This window comes from Felis catus, chromosome B3, assembly GCF_018350175.1.
Source record: "Felis catus isolate Fca126 chromosome B3, F.catus_Fca126_mat1.0, whole genome shotgun sequence".
NCBI classification, from domain to species: Eukaryota; Metazoa; Chordata; class Mammalia; order Carnivora; family Felidae; genus Felis; species Felis catus.
Genome location: NC_058373.1, coordinates 54,002,825 through 54,023,062, shown reverse-complemented (window position 1 = coordinate 54,023,062; position 20,238 = coordinate 54,002,825). Strand labels below are relative to the sequence as shown.

At 35.2% G+C, this 20,238-nt stretch overlaps 1 protein-coding gene across 9 annotated transcripts in view; it reads right to left on the bottom strand.

The window, feature by feature from the left end:
- The window catches only part of ATP8B4 (ATPase phospholipid transporting 8B4 (putative)), a 279,642-nt gene that overhangs the window by 67,826 nt on the left and 191,578 nt on the right, over positions 1-20,238 (bottom strand). For all 9 annotated transcript variants that reach the window (XM_045059334.1, XM_019832448.3, XM_019832446.3 and 6 more), the window contains 3 exons: positions 17,559-17,602; positions 12,269-12,434; positions 5,198-5,386 (listed from right to left, as the gene is read on the bottom strand). In XM_045059334.1, coding sequence (XP_044915269.1) covers positions 5,198-5,386; positions 12,269-12,434; positions 17,559-17,602 — 399 coding nt within the window. The remainder of the gene's footprint in view (positions 1-5,197; positions 5,387-12,268; positions 12,435-17,558; positions 17,603-20,238) is intronic.

Sequence of the window (20,238 nt, the reverse complement as noted above, 5' to 3'; positions counted from 1 at the left end):
TTTTTCTTTATCCTCTTTACTCCTTGGGAATGCCCTTTCTTTCATTCTTGGTGGTTGATTTTGGGGTCACAATCCAGGCTGTAAGCATGCCTCACAGGAAGCTTTCAAAATTATTTTCTACCTTCTTTTAACTGGAAGTCTGTATTAGTTATGGCTATATTTTTAATCTGTCCCCCCCTCCAGGTTTGAGAATGACAGCCGTGATGAGGATCCCCTCATCTCCAGTCCTTAAGCCTTCCCCTGGCTGTGCCTCATGTTGCTTCAGAAAAATCTTTTTTGAAACCACAGAATACTTGGCCTACATTTGTAGGCATGGTTTTACAGCTTGGCACATACTATATACTTAATTACTTGTTGAATGAATGACATGACATGACAATATATTTCTTCCAAGTAACCACCTACAGTTTGAAACAACTTTCTGGATCACAGTTCCACGGTCTGAACACTGACCATCACAAGTTTCATCAAGTCAAAGACTACTGCTTGCTTTCCATTCAATTACACCTTTTCTCTAAAAACAGAATGCCTCAAAACAGATGAACTTTGACTTATGAATATTGACTATTAATAGAATATAAAATTTAGAACTTGATTTAAAGAAATATAAATAACAAAGTACAGTGAATCAATTTCCCTTCTAACCTTTTACTACTCTTAGCTAAGACTTAATCTAGTCTAGTTTCCTCCTGGGTTTGAATATGTATAATGCACCTTGGGAACTCTTTTGTGTTGACTTATGGAGGACTCATCTTCTCTCCTAAGACTGTCGGTCAGCTCTCCTAGATGCCAGAACTCATGCAGTTTTTCTTGTGCCCTGGCTCTAATTGCCCCCATTGTGGAAAGAGTTGGAGGGTGGTGGAAAGCATATATAATTTATCTAATTGTTCAAGTGGGGGAAAAACATTTAATTCTACGGAAGCCTTTCTTGCTTTTCTTCTATAGCAATCCAATTTAATAATTTCTCCCATATTTTCTCCCTTCCATCACCAGAGCTATAAAGGCAAATTATGTGCCTTCTACTTTTACCAGTATGACTTCCCTATGACTGTTTTTTATAGTCTAGGCTAGGACATCAGTTCTCAAGCTTTTTGGTCTCAGAACCCCTATGCACTCTTAAAACTTTGTGAGAACTCTAGGCCTTTTTAAGCGGGTTAGATCTAATAATATTTACCATATTAGAAATTAAAGTTGAGAAATTTTATTATGGCAATGGTCTTAGAACACTAATTACTATAATAATAATATGACTATTATAATAATTATGATAATAAGCATATGACATATTAACATAGGTAACATTTCTATGAAAAATAATTATATTTTCCATAACAAAAAAAATTAGTTTTGGGAATGGCATTGTTTTACATGATTACAGGTCTGGTTTAAAAAATGGTTAGATTCCCATATCCGCTTCTGTAGTTCAATCTGTTGTGATATCACACATCATGCGGCTTTTGTAAAACTCCACAGTATACTCATGAGAAAAAGAATAAAAAAGACAAATACCATTAGTACTATTATGAAAATGTTTTTGTCCTTGTGCATCCTCTGAAAACCTCCCAAAGTTTCTTAGGGTTCCCCAGACCACACATGGAGAACCACTGGTCTAGAAAATCACAAACCAATTATGATTTGTTCAAATCTCTTACCATCTCTTTGTCTCAGTTTCTACATGTGAAAAGGAGACATTTAAACAATCTAACTCCTAAGGTCCTTTCCAAGCTATATTCTTCTCATTCAGTAAACAGTTTACATTTCCTTCATGTTTCTTAATCAAGCATTAACCCCTTAGAATTTGTGTGAATCCAATTGCATGGAATCCTGCTTAATTTTACTCACTAAACCTTTCCTTTTGCAGATCAACAAGTTTTTTTCTCTTCATTCAAGGCTCCTAGTCATCTCTGCTAGGAAATCCCAAGGCTAATCATATCTCACTCATTTCAGAAGTTAGCCTTTTTAAAATCTATTTAAAGAACACAACAGTTTTAAATGGTCGAGATAACATGTGGGCAGAGTCTGGACAAAAGTCATAGATTTTTAGTTGTAGATTCTTCTCCTCTTACTGGTCCTTTATACATTGTTGTGCCTCAAAGACTTTCCCAGGATCTAATTCCCTCCCACTCTTCATGCAGTCACATTCATTTCTAAGGCTTCAGGGTACATTGACAGGATGATTGATTTTAAATGTGTATATCCTGCCAAATCCATCTCCAGCACTCCCTTTGAATATGTATATCCAACCACCAGCTAGATACCTCCTTTTGGATATGCTCAGCCACACTAAATTCAGACTGCACACATTATCTTCCTCCAACAACTAGGTATCTCTCCTATGTCTCTGCCCCAATAACCAGTTTCACCCTTCACTAAGTCTCCCAAACCAGATATCCAGCCATCATTCAAACTCCTTCTCTTCTACCACCCATACATCCAATTGCAGCCATGGATTTCTCTTCATCACCTTATCTCTTGCTTATATTATCACATTAACCTAAATGTTCCACTTATTGCAATCCCGCTTTTCTTCAAACTCCTCTGTAATCTATCTGGAATTATCTTCACACAACTGCATACAACCCTGCAATAGCTTCCCTCTGCATTTGGATCAAGTATGGACTCTTAAACATGGCATAAACAGGAATCATCAAGAGCTTTCCTTTTTCAGCCTATTTCGTACCCTGCTTCACCATCTTCTCCTGGGTGCAATCACACAGAACACATTTCAGTTTCACATTCTCCCTTAGCTTCAAGTCCCTGGGACATGGTAGGCACTTACTAAATATTTGCTTAATTGAGTTGAATTATAGTTATGCAAAATTCATTGAAAGCAGCTATGCCTTTGTGACATAAAAAGAAAAAGAAAAAAGTCACAAATGGTTTCCAGGTTTATGCTATAAGAGTAAATGTAATAGCAACTCTGTGAATGATGATGAATAATTCTACTTTGCCATATCTCAGTTGGATGCCTATTCATATATACATATAGAAAAATGCCTGTCATACGGCAGTGTGATTTATACTTTGATCATCTCTAAAAAGTTTACAGTTGAACAGGTCTTACTAAAGATCTTGCAAGGGCTTTTCAAGGAGCTAGACTAATTTATTTTTCTTTAATGTTTATGTGCCACTTGCCTCTATTAATATCTTTGAATTTTATCTCTGTGTTTTTATTAGAATTGGTCCTTCCAAAATTGTACAATAAGATTTATATGTTTATCCGTAGATTCTATATCCTCTGACAAAATTCTATATAGCAATCTATTTTTATTTAAGTAACTGAATTAAACCAGGGCTCTTGCCCCAGAATGAAAGTAGTACTAGTATTGAAACTATACATTCATGATTCAATGAATGATAGCACCCCTCCTCCAAAAAAAGGAAGGAGGAGAAAGAGGAAACAGAAGAAGAGGAAGAGGAAGCAGAGGAGGAAGAGGAAGAAAGAGGAAGAGGGGGAAGAGGGGGAAAAGGAGGAGAAGGAGAAAGAGAAGGAGGAGGAGAAGGAGAAGACAAAGCAGCAGCAGCAGCAAATATCTGAGTCTTCACATCAGGGTGTTGTCCCCACAGACCAAGCCATGTGACAATCATGAGACTAGCACTGTTTTATTCTTTGCCTTGTTATCAGAGACTTTTCCACCCTAGTGGAGCCCCTCTTTCAAATTCCTTCTGATTAAAAACCAAACAGAACCTAAATAAAGCCCATAAGCCTCCATGCATTCGGTGGTGGAACATTACCTTGCTTCATATGGGATCCATTAAGTCAAACATCTGAAGTTTGTGGTTAGGCTGTGATTTCTCCACAGCCCACAGTGGTGACTGATGCTGGGGAAAAGCCAAAAATTTCCCTGTGTAGCAATTTTACATTTTTGTCAACACCCTCATAGCAAAGAGAAGCCAGTTCTAGGCCAACCCAACATTAGTAACACCTCCCCTGAAGCTGTAAATAGAAGAGAGCTTCTGCTGATATATGGTTAGGCCAACGCCTAGAGCAGCGTATGTGCTCATCAGCAGCACTGACAATGACTGCCTACAGCCTGTTGTCAAAAAAATAAACATAAACATCCCCAGATGATGTTTGGTTTTTACCTGCTGAGAGCATTCTAGCACAGCTACTTTCCAGTAGTTAGAGGCCAAAAACCCAACCATGTACACACACGTTTTCCACAGTAGAAATTGATTTAATATGACCAGAATATTCATAAGTTACCAAGTATTGGCTTAAATTTTACTTAACAAACATTTATAGAAAACCTACTATGTGCCAAGCTCTATGCTGGGCATGGGGTTGGGTAAGATGGCTAAAACACAGCACTGCCCTCTAGCACATACTCTAACAACTGGGAAGGTCATGAGTATCATGGTGCTGGTATCACACTGGTGTTATGAACAAGGTGCTCTGAAGAACAGAGGAGAATGCAGTTATTTGGAGAGTAGAAGAATTAAAACAACAGGTGGCATTTAAATTGGACATTTCCAGGTGAGTAGAAGTTTCCAAGAAAAGAATTAGGGAAAAAGAGTCTTAGGTAGGGGAAACAGCACACACAAAGGGTGAAAGTGTACAACGCATGCCTGGAATGCAAGATCTAGTAAGGCTGGGGAAGTTTGAGGAAGTAGAAGATAAATAGACTGAAATCAGATTGCAAATAATCTTGAATGCCATGCAAGAATGTTACCCTCTAAATTCTAGAAAGCTACCAAGGTTTTTTATGTAGGTGATGGCAAAATCAGGTCAATATTTTGGAAAGAATACCTTGGTATCAGCACAGAGCATTATTTTAAGGGGAAATAGTTTTAAAGATATTGCAATAATACAGGCAAGTAGTGGTAAAAGCCTGGGAAACATCTCTAGAAAACACAATGAGTAGTAATTGAGGATCTATTAGTTCTGTGTGTCTGAGTTTTGTTATCTTTAAAATGGGCGTTAATATAATAGTACCTACCTTACAGGGTTGCTGAAATAATTAAATCAGTTAATTCATGTAGACAATCTACAATAGTGCTGGATTCAATAAGCACTTGCTACCCATTAGTTATACTTACTAGTGCACTGTTGAGGCTAAGTTGAAAATGAAAGTTTATCAAGTTACAAAAATACCACAATTCTCAGTATGTAACTAGGAATGAAATAATGCTTAAGAAGCATCAATGTGATGAGTACTATCAAAAGATCAAACATAATCTCAGCTACCAGTCATACCTATGACAGACATCCTTTTTCTGATATTGTTGAAGTCCAAGAAGGCAAGAAGTTGGTAAGTAACCAGTGTTCCCAATTCTTCTATTGTTATTGTCTCTGAGGTTCGAGACTTAAAAATGAACCCCAAATTTCTTGCAGCAGTCACCAAAGCCCCTTCATCAGGTGACTGAACTTGGTAAATCAGCTGCCCTAAAAGGAAAAGAAACTATCGTATTAAACTATAGCCAAAATAGATTGTATTAAACAAAAAAAGTAAAAGAAACAAATGTATTGATATTGAGAATAATCGCTAATATCCACAGAATGCCAGTGCTAACTCCAACTCATCCTATAACACCCAACTCAAGTGTTAGCTCCAGAAGTCAGAACTTTTCTACATGCCAACCAGCCAGACCAAGTGCCTATACTGTGAGATACTACAGGACACCACACATACCATCAGAGCCCCTGCCGTCTTATACAAAAATATCCATCTATGTGTCTGACTCTTCATGATGCTGAAAGTTCCTCAGGTCAGAGGCCATGGTTTTGTATTTTCAGTGACTAGACATATGTAGTGAAAGTTTCACAAACTAAAACACTTAATATGTATTAATGCTCATAATCCTCATGATAAACCTTTGAGGTAGGGATTATTAAAAAATTATTATTTCCATTTTATACCAATGACCTATGACTGAAGAGTTTATATGATTTTTGCAAGATCACACAGCCAAAGAGTGATGAAGCAGGTATTCCAAGTTCCACTTCAGTCTGCTACTAATGACCAGTTTATTATAATGCATATAAGAAACCGCTTGAAATGTAAGAAATCAAACCACTGTGCTCATTCTTGGCACCTGATGTGTATGTATCAGGCTGGGAGGAAGAGGGGAAAAGAGAGAAAAAGAATGAAATGAGCAAAAAAAAAAAAAAATCAAACCAAACCAAAACAAAAACAATAAACTATAAAAATAGAGCATATACAAAGACATTCTATATAAAATTATATTGTCTTTGTTTATAAAAATACATTTGAAAAAATAGGCAAAGCTATATCCCTATCTACTGACTTCAGGCGATGTACAAGATCAATTCTTAAGAAAATGAGTTGCTGGGGCGCCTGGGTGGTGCAGTCGGTTAAGCGTCCGACTTCAGCCAGGTCACGATCTCGCGGTCCGGGAGTTCGCGCCCCGCGTCGGGCTCTGGGCTGATGGCTCAGAGCCTGGAGCCTGTTTCCGATTCTGTGTCTCCCTCTCTCTCTGCCCCTCCCCCGTTCATGCTCTGTCTCTCTCTGTCCCAAAAATAAATAAAACGTTGAAAAAAAAATTAAAAAAAAAAAAGAAAATGAGTTGCATATTTATATACTATAATTCCTTTTCATGTAAAACAAATAACTACCCATCTACTGCATATATTAATTTATATATATTAATATAATTTATTAATAAATTAATTTATATTTATATTATATTTATATTTTATATTAATTTATATTTATAAATAAATACATATATATATATATATATGGGTGAAATGATGACACCAAATGTTACCAATTGGTTACTCCTGTAGGGGTGAGATTAGAATACTTCATGGACGAAATTATTACCTCTGCCTTTATAAATTTTGTAGTGTGGTTTCACTTGATACAGTAGGCATAAATTAATTTTGAAATTCAAAAGGGAAAAAATGATAGCAGTTACTTTATCTACCTATGAAACTGTTTACCTTTCACTTCTTCAACATAGTAAACTGGGTGCCAGGACCAACTTCCCTGCTACAAACAACTACAGATTCTGTATAAAACATTTTAATAATTTTAAATACATCCATAAAAGATGTACTGGCAAGAAAATAAGAACTATTTAGGCCAAAGATGAAGAGAAAAAAATACATATAGAATAAAGGTATTACTGTAGCCAGCTTTTGCCTTGAAGACTTTTTCTGATCATTGATCATTGGTTTCTAGCCTCTGAGAGCTTGAGTTAGAGAAGACGTAGCCCAGGTAAGAAGTTTAATGGGAGACCACCTCTTAAAACTGGGCCTCCAAGGGTGCCTGAACGGGTCAGTCAGTCAAGCACCTGACTCTTGGTTTTGGCTCTGGTCATGACCTTGTGGTTTTGTGAGTTTGAGCCCCGCCTCAGGCTCTGCATTGGCAGCATGGAGCCTGCTTAGGATTCTCTCTCTCTCCCTCTCTCTTTCTGCCGCCCCCCCTCCTCCCCCCCCCCCGCCACTCACACTGCCTCTTTCAAAATAGATAAATAAACTTAAAAAAAAATGCCTGGACCTTCAAAAGACTACTCTCCTGGTATAGAGGAGAATTGGAAATCAGTGCCTCCTTCAAGAGTGCCTGTAAGGAAAAATTATCTACCTATAAGTGGAAAGAAAAATTTTTTCTGCTGAAACTTTAAGACCAAAGACTGACTTTCACACATATTTGCATCCTAAATTCATAATACTTGAGTGACTTGAAAAAAATCAAACTGGAAATTTAGTTTAATATGTTCCTACATTAGAACACTACAAGTCCTTTATGGAGGAACTAGCCTTCATCTCAGGACCCAAAGAATTTCTACAAATAAAGTTCCAAGTAAAATGATCATCTCACAGTGAAAAATCATTAAAATCACAATAAATAAGACACAATTAGAGCTAACAGAAATAATCTAAGATCTTCAAAAACTTCAGATGTTGGAGGTATTAGAAATAGCACACTCAAATACTTGATAGATTTCAAAAAATTTTTAAAAAGGCATAAAATTAGGCAGATTTGAAAAAGAATCAAAGACCTTGTAGAAATTAAAAATTAAAAACTGCATATTAGATATTGCTAGAGAAAGAAGCAGTGTACTGTGAAAAAAAAAAAATGGAGAAACTATGAGAATATATCCCCAAGAGATAGCGAAAGAGAAGAAATGAGAGACGTGTTAAAACACATAGAGAAGAGAATGAAAATATCTGACACTGAAGATCTAACATGAGAGGGAAAATGAGTCAGAGGCAAAGCTGGAAGAAATACATGGCCAAGCAAATACCATGTCATGGTAAAAAATGACATTCTACAGATTCAAGAATCTCAATGAATTCCAAGTAATATATTTTTCAATCCACACCTATAGTGATAACATGGAAGAAGAAATCTTAAAAGTAGCCAGGGAGATAAGACTGATGACCTTCACTCCACAATTGGACTAGGAACTGACTATACAGTAACGGAAACAGCAGCAGGACACAGTGGAATACCTTCAAGGTGCTAAAAGAAAACTGTCACCTTAAATTTCTGCACATACCAAAATGTTCAAGAATAAGAACAAATGAAGTTGTTTTTCCAAAGTTTTTGAGAGTTTATTAGCAGGAGGTTCTCTCCTAAAAGAAATTCTCAAGAATACACTTTATGTCAACAGAAGATCAGAGTTGGGACAAGCATTAAAGAGCATAGAAATGAGTAAGTATGTAGGATAGATCTAAGCAAACACTGACTATAAAAACAATAAAAGTAACCTCTTGGGGGATTAAGAAAGAAAATACGTGACAAGAATACTGTATAAGTCAGGACAGGGTTGATTAGTATTGAAGGGTTCTAAAGTCTTTGTTTGGTTTAAAAGAAGGCTTAGGCTTTGATAAGTTCATTATGCTAAAATTTCTAGGCTAACCACTAAAATACAAATAAGGATTCCAAAGCAGAAGTAAAAATGGACTAAATCCATAAGAGGGAAAAAAAAAGAGAGAGAGAGACTAAGACAAAAGTTGGGGCAAATGTAAAGTACAAAATAAGATGGTAGAAATAAACTAAATGTATCAATAATTATATATTAAATACTTAAAATCTACATATATCAATACTCAAGAAAGATAATGGACTAAATGTTCTGCTTAACCTTTAGTTCTATCAAACTACTCTTTTTAAATGTCAAAAATTATCTCATTCATGAAAGATGTGCCTAAAACACAAAGAAAAAGATAGATTGGCAGGAAACAGTGGAAAAAAGATAAATAATGCAAATACTAACAAAAGCAAAATACCTATAACTACATTCATATAAGCCAAAATAAACTTTAAGGCAAATATGTGAAAATTGTGTAATTGAGTAGTCAAAATAATCCAAAGAGAGCTAGAAAATTGAACAATACAATTAACAAACATTATCTAATGGATATATTTAGAACTCAGTGCCTAATAACTACAGAATACACATTCATTTCAAGCACACATGAAACATTTACTGAAACTGAACATATACCAGACCATAAAGCAAACCTCAATAAATTTTAAAGGATTGATATAATGAGGCAGTAAGAAAAAAAATTCTAAAACTTTTATCTTTTGAATTGCCATACACTAAAATAGAAGAAAAATCCTATTAAAACACTTGTATTTTCCACTTTTCCTGCCTCTGCATTTTCATCCTGGAAAAGGGAATGAGAATGTCAACTTCTCCAAATGACTTCTCCATGAAACAGTACACCTTTGAAATAAAAGCAATAGCTTCAACTATAAATTATACAATTATAAACTTTAAGTTTGTTAGATTTGGTTCTATTCTTTTCCATAATTAATGTTTATATAAAAAAAGTTTGTTTTCCAAGGTACTTTAACATACAGGGATTTAAGCTATCTATACTGTAAATAAATCTTTAAAAGGAGAGCAAAATAATCCCCCCTTACTCAGTGACATAAGCCTGCACTTAGAATTTGATATCTTAAAGCAAGAGATAGAAGTAATTTAAAGATATATACATCTTCCTCTCTTTACTTCAAAATACCTTTATATGGCAGGATGTTAGCCAATATCCACAAGAATGGGTAAAATTTAAGAAAGACCACACTAAATGTTGGTTCGAATGTAAAGGTACTACAGCTCTCATACACTGATGGTGGGAATGTAAAATAATGCAACCATTTGAAGAAAAATGGTTGGGCAGTTCTTATAAAGTTAAACATATACTTATACTATGATCTGGCAATTTTCATACCTAAGTGTTTACCAAATACAAATTAGTTAAATGTTTTTTTTTAAGACATAAAAATGTTATGGCAGCTTTATTCATAATAGCCCAAAGCTGGAAACAACCCAAATGTCCATGAACAGAGGACTAGAAAAGAAAATTATGGTACACTCACATAATGTAATATTACTCAGCAATAAAAGAATGAACTATTGGGGCGCTTGGATGGCTTAGTTAAGCGTCTGACTTCAACTGAGGTCATGATCTCACAGTTTGTGAGTCTGAGCCCCACAACAGACTCTGCTGTCAGCAAGGATCCTTTGTCTCCCTCTCTCTGTACCTCTCCCACTCCCACACTCACTCTGTCTCTCTGTCTCTCTGTCTCTCTCTCTCTCAAAAATAAATAAATAAACTTAAAAAAAAAAGAATGAACTATTTACTGATACATCAACATGGATGAATAACAAAATCATTACATGGCATGAAAGAAGTCAGACACAAAAGAATACAAATTGTATGATTCCATTTTTATGAAGTACAAAAACAGGCAAAATTCATCTTTGATAATAGGAATCACAGCAGTGGTTGGCTGAGCAAGGGGGTTGGGAATATGGACTGGAAAGGGATATGAGTAATCTTTCTAGAGTAATAGAAAATATTTTTACCCTGTTGGGGTGATATGAATAATCTCTCTAGAGTGGTAGAAAAGATTTATACCCTGTTGGGGGTGGAGGTTACATGGGTACATATAATTGTCAAAACTCATCAGACAAAACACTTAAGATCCGTGTGTTTTACTGCATTTAATTATATCACATTGTGAAAAAAATGTAAATCATACTAGAAAATAAGAATGAATACTATTAGTAAACTAGAAATTTGAGGAATGTCTGCAAGATAAAAAGTAGATTTGATCAATGAAGAAGAGAAAAATGCAGCACAAAGCATTTGCAAAAGGAAATGAATACAGAATAAGAGAAATCCCCAAAAGAGTTTCCAAAGTCAGAGTTAACAAATGAAAAGAGAAGTGCTCTTAGGGGCATCATTAGTAAAGTTAGTTGAGGAAGTGTACTCAGCACTCCAGCTCATTTGAGCTCCTCCATCTCCCAGCTTACTGTGAACAGGCTTCAGTGACCATTGCCTCCAGAATAAAACCTTCCCATGTTACGCTACACAAAGTGCATAATCCGCTTCTGGAAACCTCAAAGATTTGAGTTCTGCAACTGGAGACTAAAACTAGGAAGAGCCCGAATCACTCCAGAAGTCCACAAGGATAAGAGAAAGAAAATGAAAGAAAAGAACCCGGATGAGTGTTTTCTTCCAGGCCAGACCTTAAGTACAACTCTCTCTCAAGTGAGCATATTGGCAGATTCCTAGCACTAGATCTGAAAAAGTAAGACAGTTAACCCCAGATGCCATATGAATTCCTGGAAGGAGAAACTCCACACCCAGAAGGCCAGCCATACATTCTACCTCTTCCACACGGTATTGGGAGACTGGCCACAGTAATCAGAACCTACATTCACCAACAGGCAACCAAAAGTTATCAAATGTTTGAGAACATTAAAGGTAGACACAGAATTCAAAAAACAACATTCTATAATATGAAACCTCATAAAGGAAACAAAAGAAAATTTCAAATCAAGAATAATTAAGATCTTTAAAGAGATCTAAAAAAGTATGTCACATTAAAATAAAAGCAGATTGCTATTAAAATAGTTCAGGACATGAAATAAACTCAAAGGCAAAGGTAAAATAAACGTACTTAAAGGCACCGTGATATCCTCAGATAAAAATATAATTAATCACTGCCTTCAGAATTATAAAGATCAGTTTAAGTCATAAATGTAACAATATGAATCCTCACAGCAATTAAAACTGGGGGAATGGGTTAGCCCAGCATACCAAGGACGCAACTAAGGCTTGAACGTAATCCCAACAAAGAAAACAAAAATAAAGAATAGAGAGAGAAAACATGTATACACACATATATATGACATACATATATACAGTCGACAGTCTTTATATATTTCACTTTTAAACTGAAATTACTTGGGTGGTAATTTTTACTCAATCACTGGCAGCAGAAAGAAATCAAACTTGTAAACAAGGTTCAGCACTAAAACACCACTTTGTACTTACCTGCACTATTTTCCTCCGACATGACGGTGTGGCAAAGAGCAAGTACCCTAAGAAATTCATACACTTTGGAATCCCCCAGTTTAATGGATTCCATCAGACGGTGGTCAGAGAACTGACATGTTCTATCTGCTTGGGGATTGACTGCGAAATCCACAGGTTTATTTTTCTGTAGAAGAACAACAACAACAAAAAAACTATATACCTCTTTTCAATAATAAGCTTTTAAAATTCAAAAACGCTTCCTCTATATATTTTTAGTGCTTGTATGATTTTTCAGCCTCAAACATCTGGCACTACAATGGCTGTTTCCTCATTACTGTTAAATATTATCTTCTCATTTCAGAGCCAAGCACCAAAGCAGTAAACCTTCCAAAAGGATAAGGAAAAAATATCCAATGGGTGTACAGATCCTCAAAATACTTATTGGAATTCCAAAACACAAAGAAGCCCTGAAAATGGTAAGTTTTTTTTCAAAACCTACTCAATGGCAAAACCTGACCTGACTTGAACTCATTTTGGCAGCAAAATCTGACCTAGAATGGTATGTGTCTAATTATAGACTTTTTTAGTCCACTTAGTATGAATATTTTCCAACACAAAAATATTAATGCATTTCATTATAGAGTGCTTTCTGAGATCCCTCTGGAAGTACTTGCATAATATAATGATAGGATTAAAATTGGGATCTTGAAGAGATCTTTGCACTCCCATGTTCACTGCAGCATTATTTACCATAGCCAAGAGGTAGAAACACAAACATCCATCAAAAAATGAATGAATAAATAATATGTGGTATACACATACAATGGATTATCATCCAGCCAAGATCCTGTCTTTATGCACAACATGAGTGAACCTTGAAGGCACAACGTGAAGTGAAATAGGTCAGTCACAGAAGGACAATTCCTGCATGATTCCACTTATATGAGGTACCAAAATAGTAAAACCCACAGAAACAGAAAGTAGAATGGCTGTTTCCAGGAGCTGAAGGTATGGGGAAATGGGAAATTGCTGTTGAATGAGTACAGGCTTCAGTCACTCAAGATGAAAAAGTTCTAGAGATCTGCCTTGCAACATCATGAGTATTGTTAATCACAGTATATTAGTATACACTTAAAAGTATGTTGAGTAAAAAAAGAAAAACATGATAAAAGAAATAGGGTACCACAAAACAGTGGACGATGATTCAATGGTAACTAATATCCCTGTTAATTCACTGACTTCCGGAAAACACAGAATGTACTTCTAAAAGTTTATTACTCAAGACACTAGTCCTGTGATAATGTTTTTGCTAAAAATAGTTGATGGGGAAATACTTTTAATATATCCTTTTCTTAGAGACTATAGAATGTTTTATATTACATCCAAGTATATGTATACCAAGTCTTGCATACAGGACACTCAGTTGTGTTTATCCCAGAATCATAGACTTACTTAATCATAGATTGTTTTGTTCATTTGATAAATTTTAAGAACTGCATTAGTGGAAAAAATTATCAACTCACCGGTAAGGAGTAAAATACACACTGACCTTAGACTTCCCTGAAACTCCCAGAGAAGAAACTGTGACTCAAAGAAATTAGAGTCAATCAAGCTGTCATTCAAGTATAAAATTGGCACACATATTTGTTATGAACCCTTCTTGAAACTAAAGGAGGAACCTCATCCCAGTAAGAGATAACTGGAAAAAATCATTAGTAAAGGCCTAGTTAGGGGTGAGTACCTAATCCCTTTAAGGGACTAAATAAAGAAGAAATAGAGAGATTAAGATGCTAAAACAAAATGTTTATATTGTGTACCTTGACTATGCAAGACAAAAACACAGCTAAAAAATGGTAAGATTCAAATTTCCTCATTTTATTATTTGAAGGTCAGATGATATCTATCATTTAAAGATTCAGATCAACTTATAAAAATCTATATATTTTAAGATTAATAAGTTTCTATAAAAATAGTAGAAAAATACGAGGGAAAGAGGCAGAAATATAACTTCATCGTTGTTCATATTAGGAAATTAACAGACACTACCTTAAAAAAAGTATTAAGAGTATTATGAAAAAAAGGAGTATTATGTAAACTCTTGAAGGTATGAAGTAGAAAAACAATGAAATGCTTTCCTAATGTTTCTAAACATTATAAGAAATGCACACATACAGAATAAAGAATCCATATAAAGTTATTAAACACAAGGTATATTATTGTTAGACACAAAGTACAGAACCTAAAATGTTATAACTAAGACAGTATATAGCCCAATGTAGATGGGCCAAACTCCATTATTAAAAGATTGGAGTGCAAAACAAACTCCAATCCTATGCTGTACACAAGAGACACATATAAAGTTATTCAGAAACACAGAAAATAAAAGGTGGGAAAATGCAAATGAAAACAAACCAGGAGTCAAGACATTAATATCAAATAAGGTTGAATTCAGGCCAAGAAGAATTAAATGAGTTAAAGAAAAGCAGTTTTGGTGTTAAGTTGTGTAATTCATTAAAAAAATAAATAAATAACCAATATAAATATCAATTCACCCCCAAGTAGCATCAATACTTCTAAAACAAAGATTTCAAGGGGAGCCTGGGTGGCTAAGTCAGTTAGGTGTTCGACTTGGGCTCAGGGCATGATCTCACAGTTTGTGGGTTCGAGCCCCGCATCAGGCTCTGTGCTGACAGCTCAGAGCCTGGAGCCTACTTCGGATTATCTGTCTCCCTCTCTCTCTGCCCCTCCCCTGCCCACGCTCTGTCTCTGAAAAATAAAATAAACATTAAAAAAAAAAGAAAAGATTTCAAGCTATGTAGAGCTATATATAGAAAGAGATTTTCAAAATATCTAATTAACCTCTTTCATGCTAACAGATAAAAGATAAATAATGAAACAAGAGTTAAATAATATAATTTACAAGGTAGAACTGAATGACATATAGGTAAGTTTATATACCTTGAAAGCAGAATATACATATGCTTTCCTTTTAAGAAGCCTGGAACATTGACAATTTACTATATTGAGCCACAAAGACAACCCCAATAAATTCCAAAAAGCAGAATCAATACAAATCTATTCTTTATTAAAAGTACAATAAAGTTAGGGGGAAGGCCTCTATCACTTGGGAATTTTAAAACTCTTACTTAAAAACGTTTCAATGTGGATATTCAAATTGATAGGACAAAAATAAAAAGTTTAATAAACTACAGGCCAAATCTATATGATAAAATTGAAGAAGTATTCATAGAAAAATTAAGAACCATAGACATTTGTATAAAAAAAGGAAAAAATAAGTTAAGCATCCAAGTATGAGGTTGGAAAAAGAACAAAAGAAACTTTAAGAATGAAGAAAGGTGGTATTAATAAAGATAAAAGCAGAGCCTACTGATTAAAACACAGGAAAATATATACAAATAATAAATAAAACCAAAGGCTGTACTTTTGCAGGGGGGTGGAGAAGGGGCAACTTTCTAATGTAATCAAGATAGGAAAGGAAAAAGACAATCAAAAATAAAAAATGATTTTTTTTAAATAGCCACAGAGAGGGGCATCTGGGTGACTCAGTCGGTTAAGTGTCTGACTACAGCTCAGGTCATGATCTCACAGTTCATGGATTGGAGCCCCAGGACAAGCTCTGTGCTGAGAGCTCAGAGCCTGGAGCCTGCTTCAGATTCTACGTCTCCCTCTCTCTCTCCCTGCCCCTCCCTGCTCACACTCTATCTCTCTCACTCTCAAAAATAAACATTAAAGAAATTAAAAAATAAAAGAAAATAGCCACAAAGAAAAAATTAAAAGGATCCTAAGAGACTCCTTGCTCAACTTTAAGACACAGATCATTTTTATGTTATATAAACTGTCCCACAGAATACAAAACTAAGGAAAAGTTTTTAAAAATTATTATTTTTCTAAAGTAAATTTAACATTGATAGCAACTCAAACATTACACCCCCAAAAACCTTGAGAATTGATGTGTCTTACAAATCCAAGGCACATACCTAAATAAAGCATTAGCAAACAGAATCTAGAAGCACACTGAAAAAAACAATTTAACATGACAAGTGACATTTATTTACAAAAACCAGGGATGGATGATAATCCAGTAGAAAAATGGGTAAGGGGTGCCTGGGTAGCTCAGTTGGTTAAGCATTTGACTTCAACTCAGGTCATGATCTCAGAGTTAGTAGGTTCGAGCCCCCAGACAGACTCTGTGCTGATAGCTCAGAGCCTGGAACGGCTTCAAATTCTGTACCTCCCCCCACCCTACCCACCTCCTGCCTCTCTCTCTGCCCCCCCCAAAATTAAATAAACATTAAAAAATTAAAAAGAAAGAAAGAAAGCATCTGCCTTTGGCTCAGGTCATGATCTCACACAGTTCATGGGTTTGAGCCCTGCATCAGGCTGTATGCTGACAGCTCTGAGCTTGAAGCCTGCTTTGGATTTTGTGTTTCCCTCTCTCTGCCCCTCCCCTGCCTGTGCTCTCTCTGAAAAATAAGCATTTTAAAAAAAAGAAAAATGGATAAAAATTAAATACAGTAAACTATTAAAAATATAAAAAAGATATCCAACCTCACTCATAAGAGAAATTAAAACTAGAATCATATTGATATATCATTTTACATGTCTTGCCAAATAGCAAAAACTGACAAAACACTGTATTGGTAAGGGTGGGGGAGAGCACTCTTGTACATTGCTTGTAGCAGGATAAATTGGTAAAAATTTTAAAGAAGACAATGGCAATATTTATCAATTATGAATGGACATATTTTGGATTTAACAATTCCATTTCTAGAAATGTAACTTGTTAGACAGCATACAATCCATGTAAAGTAACATAAGCATACACTATTATTTCTGTTGCAATTTTTTTACTAGCAGAATATTGGAAATATCCTGAATTTCCATTGGTGTCTCCTTACCATGAGACATGGAACAATATAACAGAATACTATTTAGCCATTGGAAAAAATAAGACAGCACTTTTTTTTCCCACTGATCTAGTAAGATCTCAAATACACTGCTGAGAAAGAAAATTAAGAATGGTACAGATAGTAAGCTACAACCTATGTAAAAAATGGAGAAAATACTTCCTCGTATACACATATCTCTAACAATTAAAAAACAGAGAACTCTGTGGTTGAGGTACCTCAATAGAAGGGATTCTGAACCATATGAAGCTATTTTTTCAATGTTATGTATTAAATATATCAACTTGTCATAGTGGAAATCAGTCCTCCAGGGACTCATTTTTTTAAAAAAAAGTATGTACAATTTGAAATTAAAAGAATGAAATTTATCACCTCCACACCTTAGTCATGTCTGTCTTCTGACCCATGTCATCATCAGCTTCACCTGCCAAAAAAAAAAACCTTGAGAATTAAAAATAAATGAAATAGAAACTAGATTTGCACATTTGGTTTTAAAAAATACACTTATTTATGAAAGCACCATTACCAGATGGCATTATGAGCTCAAACGTAGACTTTTTAGGAATTTTTTCAAACTGTAACCCTAGACATGGTGATTAACCCAGAGAAATACTCATATTTGCCCAAGACATAACTAAAATAGAGTATGCATTAAAACAAAATATGAAGCTCATAAATCATATTCTTCTGTATTTTTATCCTTCTGTTGCTACATTTTATCGCTGATGTTTGGAAGAGGCAAATTTTTGTTTTCTACTTCATCCTCACTGTTGGGGAATCCAAAATGATATCCTAGACAGACCAATTCTCATCAACGCTTGAGCTTAGTGAGTACATCTTTGTCTGTCTTGGTTTGGGCCAGATACATTTGTGTAATATCAAGGTCAAATTAGCATGTAAGAGTTAAACAATGTCAGTGCCTTCTGCAGTAAAACATAGCCACCTATGTGCCAAATATTGAAAAATAACTTTTTAGTATAAAGCCAATATATGCCTATTATAGATATATTGGAAAACTCAAGATGTTTATAGTAGGAAATAAAAATCACTAATAGTTCTATCCCATAAAGATAACCAGTATTTATAGAACTTTTTTCATGTTGATTATGTGTGTGTATACATATATTTCTCAGATTGTTGAAAAATATCTTGTTCCTGCTGTGTTCAACCCAAGTGTCAGAATTTCTCTGGTCATTAAAAGTTCTTTGTGAACCTAATTTTGAATGGTTGTATACTAGCTACGGAGTATAATTTACTTTAGCTTTCCCCTATGTGGAAGCTTTTAAGATTTTTCTAATTTCTGCTTGGCATTTGAATATGTAATGGTATTTGCCAAGACTGTATTTCTTGTAATGATAACAAGAGTTCCTTGCATCAATCCTTCGCCAGGCATTTTTATTATCACAAACTTGCACCATTTATGGGTGAGAGAACTGAAGAACAGAAATCCACCTGACATTACTAAACTGGGGTGAAAAAGTCACTATAGTGTGATTTTGAACCCAAGTCTCTCTCTTTTCACTACACAATGCTATGACCAAAAAAAGCCCTTGATGAACTGTTATTTGCTGTTTATCTGGAGCACAGGGTCTAAATTCAGACCATGTTGTGACTGCTGTGTGGGCGGAGCCCCTGAGCTAGTGAATGAACCTCACCAAGCTCCTGGAATTTAAATCTCAAATGCACTGTGGTTATGTTCCAGTCAGTATACCATAGGCAGTAACTCATGAAAGATAAAGACAAAACAAAGCTGTGCCTTTGTGTAAAATTGTCCTCCAAAAGGAAGCATGCTTATAAAGATGGTAATGAAAGTGAAGAAAAGTTAAAGAAGTTGAAGAAAATAAAAGTTCTGAGCTAGAAAATAGAAGATTTAGATAAACCTGAATGGAATACCAAGTTTTCCCAAGGCCTGGATCTAGAGTATAAATAACACAAGCTCATAGGAAAACAAGAGGACGTGATTCTTAAACATTTTATGAATGCTTTAGTAAGAATATATCTTAGTGGCATCATAAATGCATTATAAATTATAATGGGATATAAATTAAGGGTCTAAAGGGGTTAGTTAATATTTCGGTTACTTTCCTGCATTTTATAAGGGAAACTACAAGCTATCATGGGATTTGTAAATTTCAAGACTTGCAAGATCTTGGGATATATATACTTTGTGAAAATCAAGGGCCTTCCCTAAAAATAGCCCTGAGGCAAACATCTATACAAATAAATCTTGGTCCACGTATCTGATTTTCTTAGGATCATTTCCTGGAAGTGATATTATCATTACTATGTTATTATCAATATATATCATAGCAAAAGAATCCCAAAGGTCCTCCAAATTAAAAATATCTCCAATACTCTAAAATTGTCCCATTTAAATTACTCTTTGGGTTAAGTCATTATTCTAGAAAGCCTCTGAAAATAATGTCAAAAGAAAATTTTTAGGGCAAGTTTCTATTTTACTTACCATTTAAAAAAAATTTTTAACGTTTATTTATTTTTGAGAGAGAGACAGAGACAGAGCATGAAGAGGAGAGGGAGACACAGAATCCGAAGCAGGCTCCAGGCTCTGAGCTGTCAGCACAGAGCCTGACGTGGGGTTTGAACTCACAAACTGCGAGATCATGACCCGAGCCAAAGTAGGTCACTTAACTGACTGAGCCACCTGGGCACCCCTACTTACCATTTATTGTAACAGTGATATGAGAAATGTATAATGTAACTGAGGGCTTATGGAAGTCCAGGTTGAAAATCATCTGGTTCTCTCTCAGAAAAGGGGGAGGTGGAGCAGAGGAGAGGGGATTAGAGGGGTAGGGGTAGCGAAGGGAGGTCAATAGGTAGGACAGCATAAAAATCAACTTCTTGTATTTCTTAATTTTGTTTAAGTTCAAATCTTACTTTAAAGTGTTTGGCAATGTGTGAAGTTGCTCATCAGGAGATAAAGGGAAGTTTTCCCTCTCTTTCTTGGATTTTTCTTCTTGAGATTTCTGGACTGAAAAACTGGACACTCAGAGTCCAGTGAAATGAGATTAGGAATCCAGAGGCACCCAACAAAAGGCTTCT